The sequence below is a fragment of the Spermophilus citellus genome (genome assembly GCF_964194105.1).
Source record: "Spermophilus citellus genome assembly, chromosome: 9".
In the NCBI taxonomy this organism is placed as follows: domain Eukaryota; kingdom Metazoa; phylum Chordata; class Mammalia; order Rodentia; family Sciuridae; genus Spermophilus; species Spermophilus citellus.
In genome coordinates, this window is record NC_138191.1 from 4191644 (window position 1) to 4214742 (window position 23099).

Sequence of the window (23099 nt, forward strand, 5' to 3'; positions counted from 1 at the left end):
AAGGGTTAAGGCGGATGCTCAGGATTATCTGGGTTGAGGCTCAGCAGCTGAGATCAGATGGGTTCAGTTGCTCCTTTAGTAAATAATAGCTGTGGTGCCCTTGAAGTTTAATTTCCTGTCCAGTGGAGGTTCAGGGAGTGCACCAGAGCTGTGTGGGGAGGTCAGCCGGAGAGCCAACCTTGGGAGTCCTCTTGGCCATATTTACTGCACACAGTGCTGTCTTCTAGACTTTCCGTCAGTTTACCTCTGTTGGCTGGAATGTAGAGCAACCAAAAGATCACGCTGCTGGTCATTTTGAGCCCTACACATGTTCCTTGCTTCTAACTAACACCAGGTGATGTCACCCTACTGATACCTCCAGTGTTTCCTGTAGACAGGAGAATGCTTTGCGGAAGAGGGCCTAGAATGGCGAGGGAGCTGAGTGTTCACATCTAACTGACTCCTGTTCAGACTGTGGGTCTCCCCGAGTCCTGTGTTCAAGCTGGGCCATCAGGGAGAGGGTTGATGTGGTCAAAATGAAGCCTCTCCGCTTACCCTTTGCCTGTAGCTAATCTTAGTTCTGTGGTCCAAGGAAGTGTCTCAGCCTCATTCTGGAGTTCTGGGGTGTTCATGAGGTGGTCATGTTTGCAGATAGTTGCTAGTTGGGTTTATGTGAGGGAGAGTGGAGCTGAGGAATTCTACCATCTTGCTGACACCACCTCTAGGATTTCATCAATATTAATCCTGTCAATCTAGGAATATGGAATATGTTTCCATTTTTGTATCATCTTTATTTTCTTCCATCAATGCTTTATAATTTTAAGTGCACAGACCTTTCAATTCCTGGATTGAATTTATTCCTAAGTATTATTTTAGAGATATTGTAAATGGAATTATTTTCTTGATTTCATTTTTTGGGATAGTTTGTTATTAGTGTACACAAACATTTCTCTATGCTAATATGGATTAAAGACTTAAATATGAGACCTGAAATTATAAAACTACTAGGAAAAAAATATAAGAGGAAAGTTTCTCAGTATTGGCCTGAAAAAAAGTTTTGGATTTTGATCGCCAAAAGCCAAGGCAACAGAAGCAAAAATAAATGGGATTTCATCAAAATAAAATGTTTATGCACAGAAAAGGAAACAGCAAGAGTGAAAAGATAATCTGAATAATGGAAGAAAATATTTATGAACCTTACATCCAACAATGAACTAATAGCCAGAATGTATTTAGGAACAAGAACAGCTCAGTAACAGAAAACAAATAATGCAACTTGAGAAGTGGGCAAAGGACCCTTTTAGACGTTTCTCAAAAGGGACATACAGATGTCCTACAGGTCGGTGAAAAGTTTCAACATCACTGATTATTAGGGAAATGCAAATTAGAGCCACCATGAGATATTACCTCCCACCTGTTAGAACGGATTCTATTCAAAAGACAAGAGAGAACACCCCTGGGTAAGGAACTGGAACAAAGGGCAACGCTTGTACCTATTGGTGGGACTGTAAACTGGTACAACCATCACCATAGAGTATGGACACCAGCATGTACATTATCGTAGTGTGGAGATCTGACAAACAATGGAAAATTAACTACCTTATGATCCGTCAGTCTTGCTCCTGGTCTTATATCCAAAGGAAAGGGCATTGATAGTTGAGGAGATTTCTGCATCTCCTGGTTTACTGCACCCTCATTAACAATAACGAGATGTGAAATTCGTCTGGGTGTCCCTCAGCGAATGAGTGGATAAAGAAAATATGGCATATGTGCACCATGGGCTCTCCCAGATTGTCCCTGCTGTCACCAGAAATCCTTTTATCTATGTCCCAGGGGCGTTGTGCTCTTGTACACATCAGAAAGAACTTTTGGAATCACGGATTTAAAAAGAGTAATTTTTAGACTGGAGAGGAAAAGGATACTAGCTTTTTCTATTCAGTATGTATTTAGCATCTAAAAACAGGCTGCCAGTCTTTCAAATTTACAATGGATTGAACTATTCACTGTAAGGTCTATTTGAACTAATTAAATTTTAGCATGTGAGAATTAAAGTCCCCTTCAATATTATTTCTTTTTGGTAAATATCTGTAGTATGCTTTATTGTCATGCTTGAGCTGAAATTCTATGAGGACTGCGGCTGTAATTTCAGAATGAAATCCAATGGGATAATGGCATGGTTTACACTAAACCTGGCCAACCTGTGGAATGGGGCACACGTACCCCCTCCACCATCATCCACCTCACAATTACCAACCATCTAAACACAAGCTCGATGCCATTCATCACTTCTTTGCAGATTTCTTCCACATCCCTCCAAACACACGAACCACTTTTTCTTTTAGTTGCTATCCACATCCTGTAGCCAGGAAGACAGGAACACAGTATTCTCCTCCTCGTCCTTCATTAACAACCTCGGTTTTAAGTCTTATCACTGAAGAGTTCTAAGGGCCTTATCCTCGCCAACTCCTTTACTTGTCCACTTGCGGCCACGTGGGGGGCATGATGGTCCCCTCACCCCACACTTCATAGTTTTTCAGGCCAATGGCCTTCTCCGGCTGCCACTCCCAGCGAGCACTTGAAGGCTCTATTGCTCTTTGGGGCCTGGAGTGCAATGGGGGACTGACTGTCGAGGCTGGGCCCCGAGGCTTGAGGTCTTTGTAAACACCTCGGAGAGTGCTCATCTCACCAGATCCAATATATTGATTTTTCTGAGTGATGGTCAAGGCTGCAAGGTACTCCAAGGGAAGAGACCTGTCATGTGCATCTCATGTTACTACTGTTGAATGAAGCAAAAGGGAAGGGAATGAGTGAATGGGCAAGGGCGGGGCGGCACGGTCAGGGAGGAGCAGAGGGAAGTAACTGGGTGGTCACAAGGACATCCTGGCCCCACCTATGAGACTTTGAGGCACGTGCCCAGGAAGACACTGGAGGCAGGTAATTCTGAAGTGTCCAGCACTGTCACCTCCCCTGGCTGTGGAAACAGCGGCATGCTCAGGTGATGTGTCACCCACTCTGCACGGGATAAAAGGCCTCCTGCCCTGGGCTCCTCAGAAACAGCCTTCTCTGCCTCCTGCACCCGGTAAGTGCCCCACAGGAACAGATCTGCAGCTCAGAGTGTGTGGGGACATGAGCTCAGACCTGAAATAGAAGCTCAGGAAGAAGCCCACAGGGAGCAGCCGGGGGAGATGAAGGCGAGGGGGGAGATGGGGGTAGGAGTCAGGGAGCCACAGATTGCATGAGCCACAGGACCTCACGATTCTTTCCCATTCTTGTTCTGAGCCTTTTGTCACACGGATCCATGTGACATCCTCAAAGATGCCTTATCCAAATGCAAGCGTCCCTCCAAGCTCCCACGTCTTTCCTACTGGTCTTTGCTGAGAAATCAGCTGAGTTATGGGAGGAGGAAAGGTTTGACAAGCGAAGTGGGAAGGCATGGGTCTGAAACTCTGTGCTCAAATGTTTGTATTATTTTGTTCAAGGTCAAAGTCTTGCCAGGATGTCCTTCCAGCAGAACCAGCAGCAGTGCCAGCCCCCTCCCAAGTGCCCCTCACCCAAGAGCCCCCCCAAGAGTCCAGCGCAGTGTCTGCCTGCGGCCTCTGGCTGCGCTGCGAGCTCCGGGGGCTGCGCTGGCCCCAGCTCCGAGGGCGGCTGCTTCCTGAGCCACCACAGCCACCACAGGTCCCACCGATGCCGTCGCCAGAGCTCCGACTCCTGTGATGGCGGCAGCGGTCAGAAGTTTGGAGTCTCCGGCAGTGGCCACAAATATGGGGGCTGCTAATGACTTGAATCATGAAACTAAGTGAAAACATTTGAGAAAAGGAAGTTCTGAAATGATTGGCACCTGCCCTGGCCTGGTCTTGCTGTTCCCTCTGTTCCCTGCTGAGATGTTCCTGGAAGAGCAGAGTGTCCCCCAGAGTTCATCCTGCTGGTTTCCAGGAACTCGGGGGTTCATCTTCCTTTGTGTTCCTGTGAAGAATAAAGCTGTCCTTATTCACTGCGACCTTGAACACGTCCCTGTCTTTGTTACTCCTGGGCTGATGGACATCGGGTGCAGGAGCCTGCAGCAGGCAGGCACCTAGCAAGTCATACACACGCCCCAGTGCACGAGACCCTTTTGAGGGGGTTGGTAGGTCGGGGTGAGGATAGAGTGGTGGCTTTTCACATGGTCACAGTCAGGGGCATGAGTTAGGAGTTGACAAACAGCCTTGGAACTCAAAGGTAATAGGCCTCATGGGCCAGTTTGGATCCTTCAGAGACACCCCAGAAGCTCAGCCCTAGGTGTGGCAGAGAGGAGAAAAGAGGAGAAGCTCCAGCCTCCCTGGTCCTTGATCCTCGGGCTCTTCCAATCTTAGTGCTGTGTGGTCCTCCCAACCTGGGCTGAGAGCCCCAGAGCTGCGGAGCACCTGTGTCCTCCAGAACGGAAGCTGATGGGAGTGATGAGAACATGATGGACAAGAGTGGTAAGTGGTCAAATTCCATCCGTGTTTCTGGTAGGCAGAAATCAGCTGAGTCATGTTTCCCATTGCACTTTGTTTTAATAGAGTGAGATATCAATTTACTATGATGAATGCAAATAACTTTGTTATCTTTTGACAAGACATTAGTCTTTCATCACCATCTTAACTACAGGACTCTTAAGGAAAAAAAAAAACTGAAGAAGACTTTAGAAACTGGAAAGACCTCCCATGTTCTTGGAGAGGCAGAATTAACATTATTAAAATGGTCACACTACCAAGTCGTGTTCAGATCTATGCAATCCCCAACAAAATACCAATGACAATCTTCAGCAAACTAGAAAAGGCAGTCCTAAGATTCAAATGGAAGAAACAGAGATCCAGGATAGCCAAAGCAATATTGAGAAAGAAGAGGGATGCTAGAGGCAGCACAGTGCCTGATCTCAAATTCTGCACAGCAGAGAGAGGAATTAGCAGCATGACGAGAGATCCTACAGAACAGGAGAATAGCTTCTCCACCCATTCCTCTCACAGTGGATTAATGTCCAGAATATATAGAGAACCCAAACACTTAGCATTAAAAAACCAAAAACCAAAATCACCTCAATCAGCCAGGCGAGGTGGGGCAGGCCTGTAATCCCAGTGACTCTGAAGCTGAGGCAGGAGGATCACCAGTTCAGGGCCAGCCTCAGCAACTTAGGGAGGCCTTAAGCAACTTAGTGAGACCCTGTCTGAAAACTAATAATGATAATAATAAAGGGTTGGGATGTGATTCAGTGACCCTAAGTTCAATCCCTGGTACCAAAACAATAACAGCAACAACAAAAAACAACAACAAGCAAAACCCAATCAACAAGTGGGCAATAAAAAAAAAAAAAACAAGTGGGCAAAAGAATCAAACAGACATTTCTCAAAAGAAGAAAGACGAATGACCAACAAATAAATGAAAAAAAAATGTTCAATATCCCTAGCAATCAGGGAAACTCAAATCAAAACTACATTGACATTTCATTTCACTCCAGTTAGAATTACAATCATGAGAATAAAAATCATCATAATAAATGCTGGTGATGAGGTGAGGAAAAAGCATGCTCATATATTGTTGGTGGGGCTATAAATCAGTACAACTACTTTGGAAAGCAAAATGAAGAGTCCTTCAAAAAACTAGGATTGGGACCACCATATGACCCAGCTATACCACTATTTGGAATTTATCCAAAAGAACTAAAATCATCATACTAGAGTGGTATAGGCACATCAATGTTTACAGCAGCACAATTCACAACAACCAAGTTGGAGAACCAGCCTAGGTGTCCATCAACAGATGAATGGATAATGAATATGTGGTATATATACACAATGGGGTTTTGCTCAGCCATAAATAATAAGTAAGTTATGGCATTTCCTGTTGTGTTACGGCAATTCCTGGATGGAACTGGGGAAAGTGAAATAAGCCAGACTCAGAAAGTGAAGGGGCTAAAGCCCTCCATCATATGCAGAGGTTAGAGAAAAATAAGGGAGAAAGATAGGGTTGGGGAATCCCATGAAAATAGAAGGGAGGTCAGTGGAGTATAGAATTGAGAGTGGAGAAGATGGAAAATGGGAGGAATGTTGGAATGACGTGGCCAACTTATGCTGTGGACATATATTCCAGCTGTCCAGCACTGACTGCCAATCATCTGAATGAATCTTCTCGTATGTCCCTCCCAGCCAGGCCTTCAGGTGACCAGAGCAGCAGTGAACATCTGACTGCAAGGGCCTAAAACAAGAATTACCCTGAATACCTGATCTGAAAAATTGTGGGAAAACTAAGTTGTTGATTTTTACACTAAGAAGCTTATGGGGTAATTGGTTATGCAACAGCAGTAATTAGGACACCCGCTTCCCTCTTAAGGTATTGGCCTGCTGAGATGAGGAGACAACAGTCAATACATGCCTTTCTTAGCCACCCCCACCCCACAAAAATATCTTTTCATGCTTTAAAGTTTTGTTTTGGCTGGGTTTATTCCCCCTAGAGCGAGGCCCACCTCACAAAGGATGAAAATGAAGGTACCAACCTACATTGAGTGGGAAAGTGCGCACTCTAATGGATGTCTGTTTCAAGTTTATCCCCCGTGCTTAAAATGTCACCTGGCACGTTGGGATTCACAATACTTTTGTTAGTTGCTGCTTTTCCCTGTGGACATATTACCTCACAACCCGGGGAGGGAGGGTTGACCTTGGCTCAGTTGCAGAGGTCTCAGTCCATGGCCAGCGGGCTCCATTGCTCTGGGCCTGAGGTGGGCAGACCTTGGTGGTGGCAAGATGGGGCAGAGAAAAGCTGTTCATCTCATGGCAGTGGGGAATCAGAGAGAAGAGAAAGGAAGGGGCCAGGGACAAGATACTGTCCCCGAGAGCATGCCCCTAGTGACTTGCTTCCTCCAGTCGTTCCCCACCTGGTCACAGTTCCCACCTCCTCGCGTTCAAGGATCAATCCCTTGAATGGACCAATTTGCCGATGAGGCCCCCCCCTCTGGACATGGCTCCTGGGGACGAAGTCTTCAACCCACGAGACTTTTGGGGACATCCCAGATCCAAATCATAACATGCGTGAACACTTGGGCTGTTCAGTTCAGGAGAAACTGGGATACCTAAGGAAGGGTGCATCAGGCTGGGGCTTTTCCTCGGATCTTGGGCTCCTTGTTTCCTCTGAAATCACCTAAGCGTCAGGATTCAGGTCAGCAGCAGCCCCCAGAGCTGTGGCCACACCCAGGGCCCCAGACTGCTGACCACTGCCGTGTCACGGGAGTCTGAGCTTTGGCCCTGGCATCAGTGGGAACTGCGGTGGCTCAGGCAGCAGCCGCCCTGGGATCTGGGGACAGCGCAGCCCTTGGAGCTTGGACCACAGCCGGAGAAGGCCGCAGGCAGTCACTGTGCTGGGCTTTTGGGGGGGCCCTAAGTGGGGGGCCCTTGGGAGGGGGCTAGCACTGGGGCTGCTTCTGCTGGAAGGACATCTCCACGGGAGTCAGTGAGCCTGGGCAAAATAAAGCCCAAACGAAATGTGTGTCGATGCCAAGGTTCTGGCCCGCGTCTCCACATTCTTGGGTTTAGCTGGAGATTCTTTCCTGCTAAACTCAGTCCTTCAGTAGGAGGTGGAGAAAGAAAGTGAAGACTGATTTGGATTTACATGGACCCCAAGAGATGATTTATCCTTCCTCCCTTCTCTCCCTCCTGCCAAGAGGACAGATGACAGGTCTCTGAGGTTTCTCTGCACAGGTCCCCACAGGCTATCCCATGACCCAACGTGAACAGCGCCCCCTGCAGGTATCCAGTGCCCCAACACACACAGAGCTCCACCATCCTCCAGGCTTCCCCTCACTGAACCAGAGGGAAGGGGTGAGAGGGAGGGAGGACATCTCTGGGAGAGAGCAGACCGGGAGCAGGAGATCCTGAGGTCGGCTGCTCGCGGGCTCCTCAGCTTCCTCCTCCTCCCAGTCTGGCTCTTCCTGGTCATGGTCCTGCTGCCCACCCCCAGCCCCTCCACCACCCCACCCTGTCTTCCTACCTCCCTCTCCCTATTGCAGAACAAACGTGTCTGCTCACCCCTTCCAGCTCTGTTCCTCCCCCCAGGAGGACCTGGTTCTGTGGGGGCAAGAGAAGGCTCTTCCTGAGGCAGCTGTGGGCTGAGAAACACGGGACCCAGCCCTCTGTTCTGAGCTGGGTTATATAGTGCACAGCTCAAGTGGGGGTCCTTGTTCCAACGCCAAGAGGCAGCGCCATACTCCCTCTCCCTCCCTCTCTCCCTCTCTCTATCTACCCCACCTCTCTCTCTCTCTCTCTCTCTCTCTCTCTCCACACACACACACACACACATACACACACACCCAGGCTTTCAACAATGTGCTACACATATTTTGAGAAATGACAAAGGGTAAACAGGAAATTTCAATGACAGTCCCATTAACCATGGCTCAAACCCTCTGGCTGCCATCCTAATTTTATTTACCCGTTCAGCTCGCACACCCTGAATTCAGAACACGTCCTTTGTGGTTACTGGCAATATGGAAATAAACAGGATGCGTTTCTGCCCTTGAGTAGCTCACAGCCTCACAGGAGGTCAGAAAGCTGGACATTCAGCTCTGATCCTCTGAGCTAAGTGGTGGAGCACAGGTGCCTGCCAAGGCTGCAGCCCTGGGGTCACCACTGTTGCTTTGTCGATGCCCTCGGGAGGGAGGTGGTGTAATCAGCTCTAGTCTTGGGGAGTTGATCCAGCTGGACTTGGTAGATGTTGAGAATGAAATGTGAATGAGAGCTGGGTGGGAGAGAGGGACTGGGGCCATGGCTGGAGAAGCTCTTCGGAGAACTTCATGGCACCTGAAGTGCATCACGGGGTGCTGGGTGGGAGAGGAGAGCCTAGGTGGGTCTTGGTGGAGGTGCTGCCCATGTAAAAATGTGACGTCACTTGTGGGGACAACAGCAACCACAACTGACAGTACAGAAAGGGAGTTCTGTTGTTGCTGTAATTGAAGCCACATTCAACTGACGTATTCCTGAACTCTAATCTGTGGGGGAGCCGCTCTGGACAGTAGCTGTGTACACACCTTTAAGCCCTGAGTAAAGAGGTACTGAACAATTATTGCGCCCTGCAATACAAGGACATTTACCCCAGCTGGGGATAATGAGGCACGGCTCCAGGAGTAGGCGTCACCAGGTGGGGTTGATCTGCACTCACCTGTTCATTGTAATCCTACCCCTTGCCCTTTTTCGGATAGAATGTTCTAAGAAACAGCGTCCCCCAATAAAAGCCAGCTCTAGAACATGCACCCCCCGCCCCCCATCAGCCTCTCTTTCTCTTGCCTGCCTTGTGGGAGCCTGAGGCCAGGAGCTGGAGAAGCTGTCCTGAAGCTCAGAAAAAGGTATTCCATGTCTGCGTGTCTTTTTGCATTGCCCCAAATTTCACTCGAGTGACTTTGGTTCAGTAGCCCACGCTGGATGGGAGCTGCACTGATCTTTGTCTCACAAATCACCAGAAGCTTTGCAATGTTCTAGATTTTTCCAGTAGGTGTGAGCTTATTGTGGTACACAGCGCCAACCTTGGCAAGTACCCTTAGGGAAAAGCCAACCGCTTGCTTCAGGGCCACCAAGTCTCTGCTGCTAAAAGTGCAGTTGATTTCTTTGCCTCCCAGTTGTGTTCTCGTCCTGCCTGCCCAGCACTGATCAACGGTCCTGGGTAAAGTGGGGGTAGAAGTCAGCTTCTCTTTTTGGAATCTTTACCCCTTTGGTTCCCATCGGCTTGGCATTTCTGTGCTGCCTTCCAAATTACAACTTGTGGTTTATCAGAGTTTCCTAGTTGTGTTAGTTGGAAGAACTAGTCCTCCTTCTACCCAACAGTGAAAGGTGGCAAGGGATATTTTGTTATTAGAAAATCTATCCATGTAATTCAGTGTATTTATCAAGAAACCAAAAATGACCATTTCAATGGATGTAAAGAAAGCATTTGACAAACTTCAATAGCATTCTCCATCTAAACCTCAGATGACATGTCACTGAGCAGACGATTCTTATCTTACTAACTAGTGACTAGTAAAATCCTGCAGGGTGTCTTCAGTCAGCCTTCTTGAACAGGAAGTCCCAAAGTTAAGTCTTTTTTCTTCTTCTTCTTCATTTTAGCTGATAAACGAATTGTATCCAATCATTTTATTATCAAAACACATTTTCAAATTCATTAGGATGATGATTGTTCCCCCTTTGGAGCAATAGGTAAGCACTTCATTTATAAAACTGCTTTAAGTACATTGCCTTTATAAGATTTTTATGTCAGATGAACCCAAGACTGATACTCATTGAGGCAAAGAAATTAATCCAAAGTCGCAGATGAAAATGCTACAAAGCCAGAGCTAGAACCCACTTTTTTTTTTGAGTCCTGATCTAGTGCTGGGCCTTAACCAACTTTGAGGTTCACACAAAACTGTGCAGGGTCCCCTTACTATTGAGTGACATAGTTACTCCTTTATTGTGAAAACTAGTAACTCCTAAGTACTCTAGGAGATCTGTCAAAAAATCTTCCTAAGTTTCAACTTCGTCTCTTGACCACAACTGGTTTTTCCGAAATCATCTCCCCACTCCCGTTTTTCAGGAATCGGGACCCCACTGGAGTCACAGACATTACTTTTCATTTTCTGACTCCAGGTTGCATTTTAAAAGCACGGATGCAGCCTGGCCTCCCTGTCCTCCCACCCACCCAGGTTCTCTGTTGACCCCAGACCTGCCCTCCCATTCCCTGGGATCCTGCCTGGGCTTTGGGAGCCTCCCTCTCCTTTGCTCTGGTTGTCCATCAGAACCCGTGAACAGAGGGCGCTAGAGGGAAGGAGCAGCCCGGGGAGGAGAAGGGGACTGGGAGCGCCCCTCCAGCAATCCGCCCGCCTCCTGCCTCAAAACTGCTGCAGCAGTTGGTTTGGTCCCCATTTCCCCCTGTGTCTAGAATCATCGTCTCCTTCTCACAGGAGCACCAGCAGATCTAGCCAGGGCCCTTCTCAGAGGCCTAGGTTCCAGCCCGGCAGAGGGCCGTGTCCAGTTTCCCATTTTCCAAGAACCCCACTTCTCCCCTTGGCCCCAGGCTCAGGTGTGGAAACAGCGGCTGGTGTCATGGTAGCATCCCCATCTGTCTTTCCAGGTCTCCAACACCTGTCTCCCCCAGTTCTCATTGTGTCTGTCAATGTGAGTGATATTTTCCTGGACACACACTGATGAGATCTCTAGCAGGTCAATAGGGTGGAACCGGGAGGTAAAGGAAGATCTGAAACCGTGGTGTACCCATGCCACGTCGAGGACTAGTGACAATCTTACTGGCACAAAATGTGACGTGAAAATAAGCATACCCATTTCAAAAGATTCTATTTGATAGTTTAAAAAAAAAAAACACTTCTGAATTCCCCTCTTCACTTTATTATCTGCCAGCCCTTGCTAGCAGAGAGGTATTGAAATGTTAAATATTCACGTGTCATATAGAGCAAAGTTTATGGTTCCTTAACAGTGGGAAGATTTTGTAAGGGGAAAGGATGTATGTATCCAATTCTTATAGAAGCCCATTGACAGAAAACCAGACCCTCTCCCAGTGCTCCAGAGTGTGATGTAGTAGATGCTAAGCCCGTTTTGTCCCATTATCCCAGATGTGGAACTTCAAAAATCAAATTTAATATAGAATATATAACTATGTAATAAGAATAAAGATATAATTACCATATTTATAATATCAATATAACATATGTATATATAAGCTCTAGATTATTATTTCCAACCTATTTTAATGTACCTGTGTCAATTATGTTAAAATATTGGCAGAATTGAAAACTTGGACTTAATGGTTTAATAAATTCTTATACTAGCAAAGGGAGAGGGAGAGGGAGAGGGAGAGGGAGAGAGAGAATATCCAGAGTTCAAGTAAAAAATTATACTTTATTTATTTATATTTTATTTACTTATTTATCAGGCAGGGGAGCCCAAAGCTGCCCAGCACAGAGCTGGCAGGTGGCTCAAAGGTTTAAAGAGGCATTTCTGTAAGGGTCAAGGAAAGCTGGATCACAGAATGAATTGGGAAGAAGGGGATTAATTAACTTAAAAATAAACAACAAAAACCAGGACCATAATATCTTGAGAAACCAGATTCCTAGTCCAAGAGCCCAAAATCTTTAGGCTGCTTCATTGTGCGTCACCCCAGGGGGGAAAAAGTAATTTGTGAGGCTTAGGTCTCCAGGTTCAAAGTCACTGGATATCTTCCTGGTGAGGGTGGATTGAAGAGGCGGGAGGGACATGTCAGGAATGGCCCTGTGGGTACCTGACTGTGGGAGGAGCCACTTCCTGCTTGGCCCAGAGCCTGGCTCACAGGGAGCCCAGTCAGCCAGAGCTGCCTGTAAAACAGTCAGAGCCCAACTCCTCATGTGTCCTGACGCCTCAGGGACTACCTGGTCCTCACTGGGTCTGACCAGGTGAGTGGTCTTTAGGATGGCAGCAGTACAGCTGAAGGTGGCTGGGTTGGAGGTCCTGGGGAGAAGGGAAGAGGAGGAGAGGTTTTGCTCTGGGAATCAGAGTCCCAGTGGCTAGTCTAAAATCTTGACAGTGTCTCAGTGGCCTCTGGCCGTAAGGACAGGAGGGCTCGTCCCTGGCCACTTATATCTCATATACACATTTGTAGATGCTCAGGGAGCAAGGCAGATGCACATAAAGAAAATGGTGAGACCCAAAGTCACCAGGAAGGGCCATCTGGTATCTTTTCCTTTACCCTGAATATAATTTCTTCCCTCCCTCCCTTCCTGTCTCCCTTCCTTCCTGGTTACCCTTGTCTTTCTTTTCTCATTCATTGATTCACACATATATTTTTCATATAGCAAAACTTATTTGTAAAACTTTTACTACTTACTGTGTGTTTTTCTAGACATTGGGATATAGAAGTGTACAAAAGAGGGGGTTTATGTAATGCAGTTCTACTTTATTGGATATTCTGTCTGACAAGAACTGTGCCGTATCCTTCATGTTTTATTAGTACGTTATAGTTATGCACAATAGTGGGCTCATTTTGATGTGATCATGCACACATGTGATATAATTTGCTCCATTTCAGTTCAGAGTACTTCCTCTCTCTCCCCACCTCCCTCCTGTTCCCTGCTCCACTCCACTGGTCTTCCTTCTGTGGGTTTATAGCTTTTTACAATTGGTGCTTTACAGGGTACAGAAAGGTGGGATCCACTGTGGTGTATTCACAGATGTGCATAGCACAACGTGGCCAGTTCGCTCCACAGTTCCTCCTGGTCTGCCCTTCCCCCTTCCCCCTCAGTCCTCTTTCTCTGTTTCATCAGTTTTCTGTTTCCATGGGGTCCTCCCCATTTCCCCTCTTGTTTTGGTTGAGTTTTTGCCTTTGAGAGAAAACAGTTGGCCCTAGACTTTCTGTCTGGCTTATTTCTCTTAGCAGGACGGTCTCCAGTTCCATCCATTTACCAGCAATGCCGTAGTCTCCTTCTCCTTTATGGCTGAGACAGCTCCCTTGCGTATGCCTACTACACTTTCTTGACCCAGTCGTCTGATGGTGGGCATCTGGGCCGGTTCCACGACTTGAAGATCTGTACCACGTCTTAGGGATATAAAAAAAAAAAATGACAAGGCAGAGGCTTTAGGGTGGGGCTGGGGCTCAGCGGTAGAGCACTTGCGTGGCATGCATGAGGCCCTGGGTTCGATTCTCAGCACTACATATAGATAAATAAATAAAAAATAAAGGTTCATCAACATCCAAAATTTTTTTTTAAAAAAGATAGAAGCTTTAATGAGACACACACATACACACACACACACACACACACAGAATGAGAAAATGTGTGTGTAGGTGTGTAGTTTTGATTGGCTCAAGATACTAGGAAGCCTGTGGGAGCTTCCAAAGGAGGAGTCAGTGGCTGCAGATTCCCAAGTTTATAAAACATCTGGATTGGGTTTTGGAGTGACTGAGCTCCCACCAAGATGTCCTGCCAGCAAACCCAGCAGCCATGCAGCCTCCTCTTCAAGGGCCCACCACCAAATGTCCCCCAAAGTATCCACCTAAGGGTCCTCCCAAGACACCCCGCTCTGGTCCCTTCCTGCGTGGCCTCAGCTCCAGGGCTGCTGTGGCCTCGGTTGGCTTTGATGCCAGAGCTGCAGCTACTGCTGTTGCCTCTGGGCTGCCGGCTGCCTGGGACCTGAGCGTCAGCTGAGCAACCCACAGGCCAAAGGCCTCTGCCAGTCTTGGGCCAGTCTCTGTGCCTTCACCCCTTCACGAGCTCCTGACTGCAGCACATGCTACACCAGGCCTGTGTCAGGAGTGGCCACTGGCACAGCCACCTGGGCTGGCTCCACACTTGCCCTTCCTGATGTCTGGAGGTGACTGCGGTGAAACAGCTGCTTTACCTCAGTAAACCTGTGAGATCTCCTTGATCCTGTGTCACCTTTTGTTTGTTTTAGGTTTGTCTTTCCACCATACTTACCAAGTCCTATTCCTCTCTGAGCGGATCCCTAGGTTTCTAACTTTGGCTGATCGGGAGAAAAATCAATCTCTCAAACAAAGGAATTAATTTTTAAAAATACATCTATGTCACGTTCCATGTGACTAGAACACTCAGGGTCACTCCAGGGGAACTGGGCTGCACAGAATAATCACACAAGAGACACAGTCCCTTTTTCTTTGAGGTCCTGTGACGGCTCCTCTGACCTTAAGGGTCTGGAGAAAGAGAGAGAGAGAGAGAGAGAGAGAGAGAGAGAGAGAGAGAGAGAGAGAGAGAGAGAGAAAGAGAGAGAGAAAGCTCTGCTGAACCCTTTTATTGAGGAGAAGCCTTTCAAATGAGGCAGGGGGTCAGGTTTCAGGGGGCTGAGTCTAGGTTCCTGATGTCTCCTGTCAGCAGGTTGACTGACATCTAGGAAGGCCACACCCAAGGGCAGAGCAAGAGAAGGGGACACAGGAAGGGAGTTTCCAGGGAACAGTCTATCCCTATAAAGGGGTAATATCACAAAGGAATTGAGTGTGGCTCAACCCCAGGGGGTACATGCCTACATCTGAAGACACACCTTCAACTTCCTGGACTGGGACAACGTTCAGGTCACTACGAAATGTAGTGACCATCAAAGCCTCTTGCTTCAGGATGGAAGGTGCCCATCATCCAGAGTGGCTCTCCTCATATCTGGACTTTGATTTAATAGACCTAAAATGTGAATGCATTGTTGAGACAAACGAAGTAGGTGTATAACGATGTATCAAGGAGAATCCTACTGCAAAAATGTATTGAAAATGTTCCTTTAATAATCAACTTTAGGTAACTGTGACAGAAATGTTATTTTTTTATAAAAAGGTTATAAAGTTGAACAATGTTTAATAAATCACCTTTAAGTCAAATTTTGGATCAATCTATAAATTTGTGCTCAGTTTTTGCTGCTAAGTTAGTTCTTATTTAAGAACTTGTGCAAAGGAAGGCTCTGGCTTCCTGGAGTTCGGAGGAGAGGAACAGAGCCACCTATTCGGATTCTTAGTGCTTTCTTATGCTCAGGAAAAGCTAATTCCACTACGCCCTGCTGACATCCACACATTAAAACAGGTCTGCAGGACCCAGGAGGGGATGGCCACAGGATCTGCACTGTCCTCCGCACTCTATGATGTTGGGACAGGATGTCTCGCAGAGCCGGCTCCACCAGCTCCCAGAAGGTGAGGGATGGGACGTGATGAACCACTAATCTACCTCAGGACCCATCCTTGCTGGGCCACCAGGACTCACTGAGATAAAACCTAAGAAATACGGCGAGGTCTTAAGGGGATTCCTTGTACCACTTGAAGACCCCCAGTGCAATGGCCTCATTTACCTGAAAGCCTACAGCTAACAGTCAGGTAGATTCTATTTGTCAACCCTCTGTCTCTCCTTTGGAATATGGACAAGTTAGGCAGAGATTATATTTCTTCTATATTGACTTGTGTCTCCAGAGTTGGCTACATCGTCAGTAACTAAGTGTGTGACAGAGTGACTAATGGATTCTGATTCCTGTTCTTACTAACAGTGGACAGTCCAAGACAATTCTTAGATTCTTCCCTTTGTAAACTTTGCTCTTTTTTAATCACCATAGCATATTCCTCTCCAATTATTCTCATAAATCCTGCTTCATAGTTATCTGCTCACGACAGAATCTTTGGAAATAGTTCCTTGATTAAAGAACATTTCAGAGTGTGAGTTTGCAATGATTGGTAAGGATTCATTCAAGATGCCCCATCTGTGGAAAATATCTTGTAATTCCAGTGACCAAAAGAATATGAAGATGGGATATAAATAGACACCAGCAGAAAGGCATTCTGGAAACACAGATAGGGTGTCTATGTTGCCGTTTTGAGGAGAAATCCTTCCTCTTTAGAAAAATCTGTCTTTGCTCTTTTGACCATCAACTGATTGGATGGGGCCCATCACATTATGGAAAGTTAGTCACATGAAAAAATATCTACACAGCAAGATCCACACAGTTATTTAAAAAATCTGGGTACCACCAGTCAAATTAACTCATAAAAGTAATCCTCAACAGGGCCTGAAAAGCTAAGTGATGAATGTTAGAAATATGACCCAGGAGACTCAAGAGGGGCTAGCAGGGATAAGAATGCACTGGGAACATGAAATGACAGTTTCTTGTCACTGAGGGTAAAGGCGAATTTTTGCACAGACCTTTGAAGAGCACTTGGGGAAACAGAAACTTCTACCTGGCAGCCCCCAAGTCCCGACAGGGCTGTAACCCTGGGAGGGCAGGAGCAGGGGAGAATCCCAGGGCTGAGGAGCCCTGGGCCTTGGCAGTCTGGTTCCTGACAGGTGTGGTCAGTAGCAGTCACAACCCAGTGGCTCTGGGAGTTGGAACCAGTGGTGGCTCTGGCCGACGCTGCTCCCAGTGTGGGACCCTCTTTCTGTCCTAACGGATCATTGGCCGTCACGTGGTGAGAGAGTGGGGTGTACCCACTCGGGTGGGCCAGCTCAGGCATCGCTTCCTCTTCCTATAAAGCCGGTGGTTTCATCACAGGGCCAGCCCCACGACCTTATCTAGCCCTGTTGGCTACAAAAGGCCCCACCTCCAAATACCATCAGCATATGAATTTGGGGATCAGGTTTGCAACTCATGAACTCTTGGGGAACACCAGGAAATCATAGAAAGGGCTAATGAGACAAAGGGTCTTCTCACTCAGGGAGCTCACACCCGATGGTGTGAGGACTGCAGAGATAGAGGCAAGAATGCCTACAGGGAGGTGTTTCTGCAGTAATTTGTGAACGAATCTCAGGGTTTTCTGAGATGTAAAGGGACACGGGCTGCATGTTACAGATCTGCTTATCCCATTAGGTCTTGCACCTCGTATCCAGTCCCTCAATGCAGACTCTCATGCTGTGCACGAGAGTTCATGTTCACCTACACTTTCACGTAGATGGTAAATACAGTGTGAGCGAGTGCGCGCGCGCGCACACACACACACACACACACACACACACACACACACACAGCCTAGCTTCCCTCACTTCCCCACATCTTTCTCAAAGAGAATGAGGGAGCTGAGGATAATGTCACCATGATAGTGGAATGAACTGACATTGTATCTCAGTCTCCTTGTGACACGGTGACTCAGGAGGTAAGGCTTAAGCATGCTCATTTTGGATGCCCAGGGTTTTTTGCAGTCATCTTCTGAGAGGCCACCAAATCCTGCAGTCCTGGAGCTCACAGGCCACATGTTCCCTCTGTGTCCCTGTGTTTAGAAAACACGCTCTGAGAATGTGGTAGGTTTCCCGCAGATGCCTTTTGAATGAAATGCACGGGTCACATGGTTGATTGACTTTCTCCTTGAATTAAAAGCCCCCCAAAGCAGGAACCAGGCCTGAAAATAGGGTTGGACATAGAAGAGAATAGCCTGTGATTTAGAAGCAGGCAGTGGCAGACTGCACTCCGCCCAATCTCCCCTGCCCACACCAAATCAGGAGAGGGCCAGGTCTGGGTCTCTGTTTTAATCAGAAGTATTCACATGTCTCTTTTTCTTTATCTCTAATTGTGTGACATTCACTGAAATATAATTCACATATTATACAGCTCATCAGTTTAAAGCATAAATTCAATGGTTTTAAGGATCTTCTCAAATTTGGGCCATCATCACTCCCTTTCAGAACATTTCGTCACTCAAAAAAGAAATGCTGTACCTTTAGCAATTATGCTTCAGTTTCTCCCAAGCACCTGGAAGACACTCACTCTCCTCTGCAAATTCTAGATATTTCCTGTAGCTAAAGTCATACAATATAGGGTCCTTTGTGGCTGGCCTATTTCAATTTGCATGATGTTTTCTAAGTTCATCCTCAATACAGCTCTTTCAAATAAATGAATAATGAATGGATGTCCTTGTCCATAGTGTTTTTCCTTGTCCACGTGTTTGCTGTTTTTATTTTTGCTTTTGCTTTGTTTATTTGTTTGTTTTTTCAGTGCTGGAGACTGAACCCCAGGCCTTGCACATGCTGGGAAGGCACTGAGCGGCTGAGCTACACCCCAGGACCCTTGTCCTTAGTGTTTACCTCTTAGCTAAAAAAATAAATAATCTTCTTTAAGGCAGTAATATTCATATATATATATACACACACATACCACAGTTTCTTTATCCATTCTTCTGTTGAAGGGCACCTAGTCTGGTTCCATAGCTTAGCTACTGTGAGTTGAGCTGCTTTAAACATTGATGTGGCCATGTCACTGTAGTATACTGATTTTAAGTCCTTTGGCTATAAACCAAGAAGTGGGGAAACTATACTCCATTATATATGATGTGTCAAAGTGCATTCTACTGTCATGTATAACTAATTTAAACAATAAAAAAATTAAAACAGACAAACAATCCCCTAAATTAATCCCCAAAGCAGTATAGAAAGGACACTACCAAGCAGGGGGCCTGAGTTACTCTGGCTGGACACAGGGAGAGCAGCCTCAAGGGAGGTGGGCTTCGGGAGGTGGGTCTTGGCGAGCTTCAGCCTCCTCCTGAAGTAAGGGTCTTGTCCTGCCCTTCCTTTCCCCAGGGGCTTTGCTACCTGGGCTGCTGGGTTTCCTTTCATGGTGAGCAGAATCTCTTCCCCATCTGGCCTTCCACACTCAGGGTATCTTCAAATCTAATTAGTTTGGGTCTGTCTTACCTTGTGTTTGGTCTGTGTGCATGTGGGTTAGAATCACGTTCTCTTGCTCTAATGGCAACTCAAAATCAGAGCAATTTTTTAAAAAGGCTATTTCCATTCAGATATTGTGAAATCAAGGTAGCTGGTTCCTGGCTAATGTGGTGGCTTCATGTCGCAGCAGAGAGGATGTCCCTTTGGTCTTGTTATTTTGCCATTGCTGCCAGTTGTTTCAGGGAAGGTGCTCAGGTGAGTTCTGATCCTAAAAGCTGTGTTTTAGGCAGGAAGAAAAACTCTTTACTGAGTTTTTTTTTTAAAGTTCCAATAACTTCTTGAATCTTATTTATGGGCTGCCTGTTTGTACAACAGGGATGGAGAAGTGCAGCTCTTGATATCTGGACAATACATACTTTTTTTTTTTTTTCTGGACAAAATTTAAAGATCTAAGAAAGAATGAAAGGGAGTATTATATTGGGCACATATCTAGTTCCTGGCACAGCATGACCTTCTAGGAAAAGATGGCTGGTTGCTGGTCACCTGGAAAGGGCGCCACAGACTATTTTGGGGTGCTTCATTCATATCTGAAACTGTGAAAGGGCTGCTCTCAACATAAGCATCTACATAAACATACCAACTCGGACCTTCAAGCCCATCAAAGTTTTGTAGTTTTATTGACATAAGTTCTCAAGCCGACAATGTGTGGGTGGAAGGGTCCATTAGGCAGGAGATGACCTAGCACCTCCGCTGGGTAGTCCGCGGGGACTTCCTGGAGAAGGCACACAACCTAACACAGGGACACCTGAGCAGATTCAATGCTCTGCCTCTTTCTTACCTGAACTCCACCCATCACCCAGAGGAGGTCCAAGGACCAGGGTGTCCATCAGTCTCTCAGGGGCAAGAAGAATGTGAGGCAGAACCTGAATATTTGGTTTTGAGAAGAGCTGTGCAAGTACGTTTAGTTGTATAGCTTCATCCCTTTAAAAAGCATCTAGAGAGCAGGAGAAGGGTGTGTGTAGGGGTGGAAAGGGTAGGAACAGGAGGCTGGATTTGACCAGTGCATGCTATTTGCACGTATGGAAATATCCCACTGAACTCCATCAGTATGTACAATCAATACATGTTAGTAGAAATTTAAAAAGTCTAGTGGGATACATTCCTGTCCTTTCATTATTGTTTTTACAAATATAGACATTACATTCACATAACTACACTTCCATATTAAATTAAGGAATCTTTTCATGTACTCAAATGCTCAGATTTTGCTTTCAGTTTTACAAAGTCATAATTTGGGGAAGAACTGACTTTTTCACAGCATCTATTTCTCCTTTCCTGAGGAAAGACTTACCTCTCTATTCTTTTATTTCATATCTGATAGAAGAAAAGTTTTGTAGTATCATTGACATAAGTTCTCAAGCTTTTATTAAGGTGATTTTTCTTAAGATGATTTTTACTGAGATCATTTCTAGGTATTTGTTGTTTTTATTAACAACATAATTTTCCCTTAGAGCTTCAAACTTTATTTTTCTATTATGTAATAGTGCCTGGTCAGTTTGAGATTTTTTTTTTAACTAAACAAGGATTTTCTTGCTTATTCTTGTGGATTTTTATTTAGTGTTGAGTTTTTTCAAGTTTCTCTTTAGAGAAGCTGTGATAATCATGTCCTCTAGACTGTTGGCTCTGGGGAAGCCGGAATTTTGTCTGCTTTCTGTTGCTCCCTATAGCACAAAGAAGAAAGTAGGCATTCAACAATTATTAGCTGAAACAATGGATTGGTGAGTGAATCAATGGGAAAATAGCATTTTCCATTATAACCATAGACTCTTATTGGAGTCAAGACAAGTTTAGATGAAGAAACAGCCACAGAACTGTTTCTGTGACTTTAAAAAAAAAAAAAAACAACAACAAACAAACAAAAAAAAAACGTTGCAAGCAAGAAGATTGGCAAGGTTGAGACTTGAACACAGTTCTCTTTATTTCCAGGGGAATGCTGATTTCTAAAGCTTCCCTTTCTTCCTGCTCAGAAAGTCCAATGGCTCCCGCTGCTTGTAGCAAGAATTCAGACTTATATGTTCATGATGTGGAGTTACACTGGTCATGTATCCATAGATGTGCAGAGGAAATTGATGTACAGTTCATTCCACTGTCTGTCCTATTCCCACTCTCTCTCCCTCCCCTTCATTCCCCTTCATCTAGGCCAATGAACTTCTATACATCCCCTCCCTGCCCTCCCTTGTTAGCATCCACATATTAGAGAGAATATTTGTCCTTTGGTGTTTTGGGACTGGCTTGTTTCACTTAACATGACAGTCTCCAGTTCCATCCATTTTGCAACAAATGCCATAATTTCGTTCTTCTTTATAGCTGAGTATCCATTATGTATATGTACCATATTTTCTTTATCCATTAATCTATTGAAGGGCACCTAGGTTGGCTCCCTGGCTTAGATATTGTGAATTGAACTGCTACAAACAAAAAAATCAGTGTAGTATGCTGATTTTAATCCTTTGGGAAAGATTTGAAACTACTACCAAGAAATTGTATAGTGGGAAAACATGTTTTTATAAATGCTTGCATTTTAGTCATTTTACTGAATAAAACTATATACTTAAGAAAAAATATTTCAGCCAATTAACACCTTTAAATGAAGATTTAAGGGATTTTGGAGGGATGGGGGTAAACACTGATTTATTTTTTAATTCTTAGACACTAACACTTATATGCACAGGATACCAGTTTTCTGTAAGAATACACATTTGGAACTCCCAGGTAGCTTTCCAAGTCCACCCTCAGTATGCCATCCTGTAGAGAGCCTTCCCAGATCAATTTTTCTGGCATCAAGAACTTGCTGTTTGTCTAGTCTGGAGGGTTCCAAGGCCGGCTGCACTTCAGCACCACCTGGGAGAGCCTTTAAGAAATACTGTTGATTTGGTCCCACTTCCAGATAATTAGTGTAGAAATTATTTTTTCTTTTGTTTCCAATTTTATTCCATTCTGAGGCCAACCTGAGAACAAAATGTAAGGTTACCGAGTTCCTAGGTGATATCAAAGTCTTCCTTGGAATGGAGTCAATGCCAAATGGACGGAGAAGGAATTTCCCAAATACCAGTAGCCAATCAGTGGTGCCCATTTGCTGTCAGCACTCCAGTGAGGCTGAGTTGGGAGACTCACTGGAGGCTGAGGGAGCAGAGAGGAAGCAGTGTTGTGGGAAGCAGGAGGGAAAGGAGGGGTGACCATGTGGAAGTGATGACCAGGCACAGCTGAGTCTCAGAGAGCGTGTGAACCAGGCTGCGGAAGAGTCCTTGTGTGGAGCAAGGACGTAAGGACCCCTGAGGGATGGTGCTGTGGGCTCCCCATAAAGCCTCTAATTAGAGGTGGGTGTGGCCCAAGGGCCTTTTATCCAGAACCCAGCTCCTTCCAGCCCCGGACTCCGAAGGAACCCAGAAAGGCACCGCAGCGGGAAGGCGGACAGATTTTTTGATACCGGAATCTGTATTTGGGAGAAGCCTAGGTGAGTGGGAGGGTGAGAGGGCCATTAAGGGCTACTATGAGTTGGGCTATTGGAAAAAGGACCCGACTGAAGCAGGGTCAACAGTAGTCAGAACACATGGCAAAAAGGGGGTTGGGGGTCATTGGGGCCAGAATCTCCAGAGAGCACTTTCAAATCCACATCAAGTAGAGAATTTCCAAAGGGTCAGTCTAGGAAGGGTGGACAAGGAAAAGAGACCTTGGGTCAGGATGGATTCTTGACCTTGCCTATACCAACACTGACCCTCAGAACAACAGCAGTCCCCCAGAGAGGAGGCGGACACTGGTGGCAGATTTAGTGGCTCACAAGGATGAGTCCCGTGGTGCCTACGGAGACAGTGCAGGGGAGGACTGGAGCTGGGCATAGGAAGGGCACGTGGGCAGGTTCCCAGAGGGATTCCTGTGACCACTGTATGTTGAGAGGCTATCTCCACACAAATTAATTCAAGTTGAAAGTGAATTAAACAGTAGAACCTGTGTTTAAACCTAGAACGTGGATGCG

At 46.0% G+C, this 23099-nt stretch overlaps 1 protein-coding gene across 1 annotated transcript; it reads left to right on the plus strand.

The window, feature by feature from the left end:
* Positions 1-3475: 3475 nt before the first annotated feature.
* LOC308656920 (late cornified envelope protein 3C-like) lies at positions 3476-3757 on the plus strand (the record flags this gene model as incomplete). The annotated part of the gene is made up of 1 exon (XM_081308284.1): positions 3476-3757. The coding sequence occupies one exon, from the start codon at positions 3476-3478 to the stop codon at positions 3755-3757; it is 282 nt and encodes a 93-aa protein (XP_081164410.1).
* Between the last annotated feature and the right edge of the window lie 19342 nt (positions 3758-23099).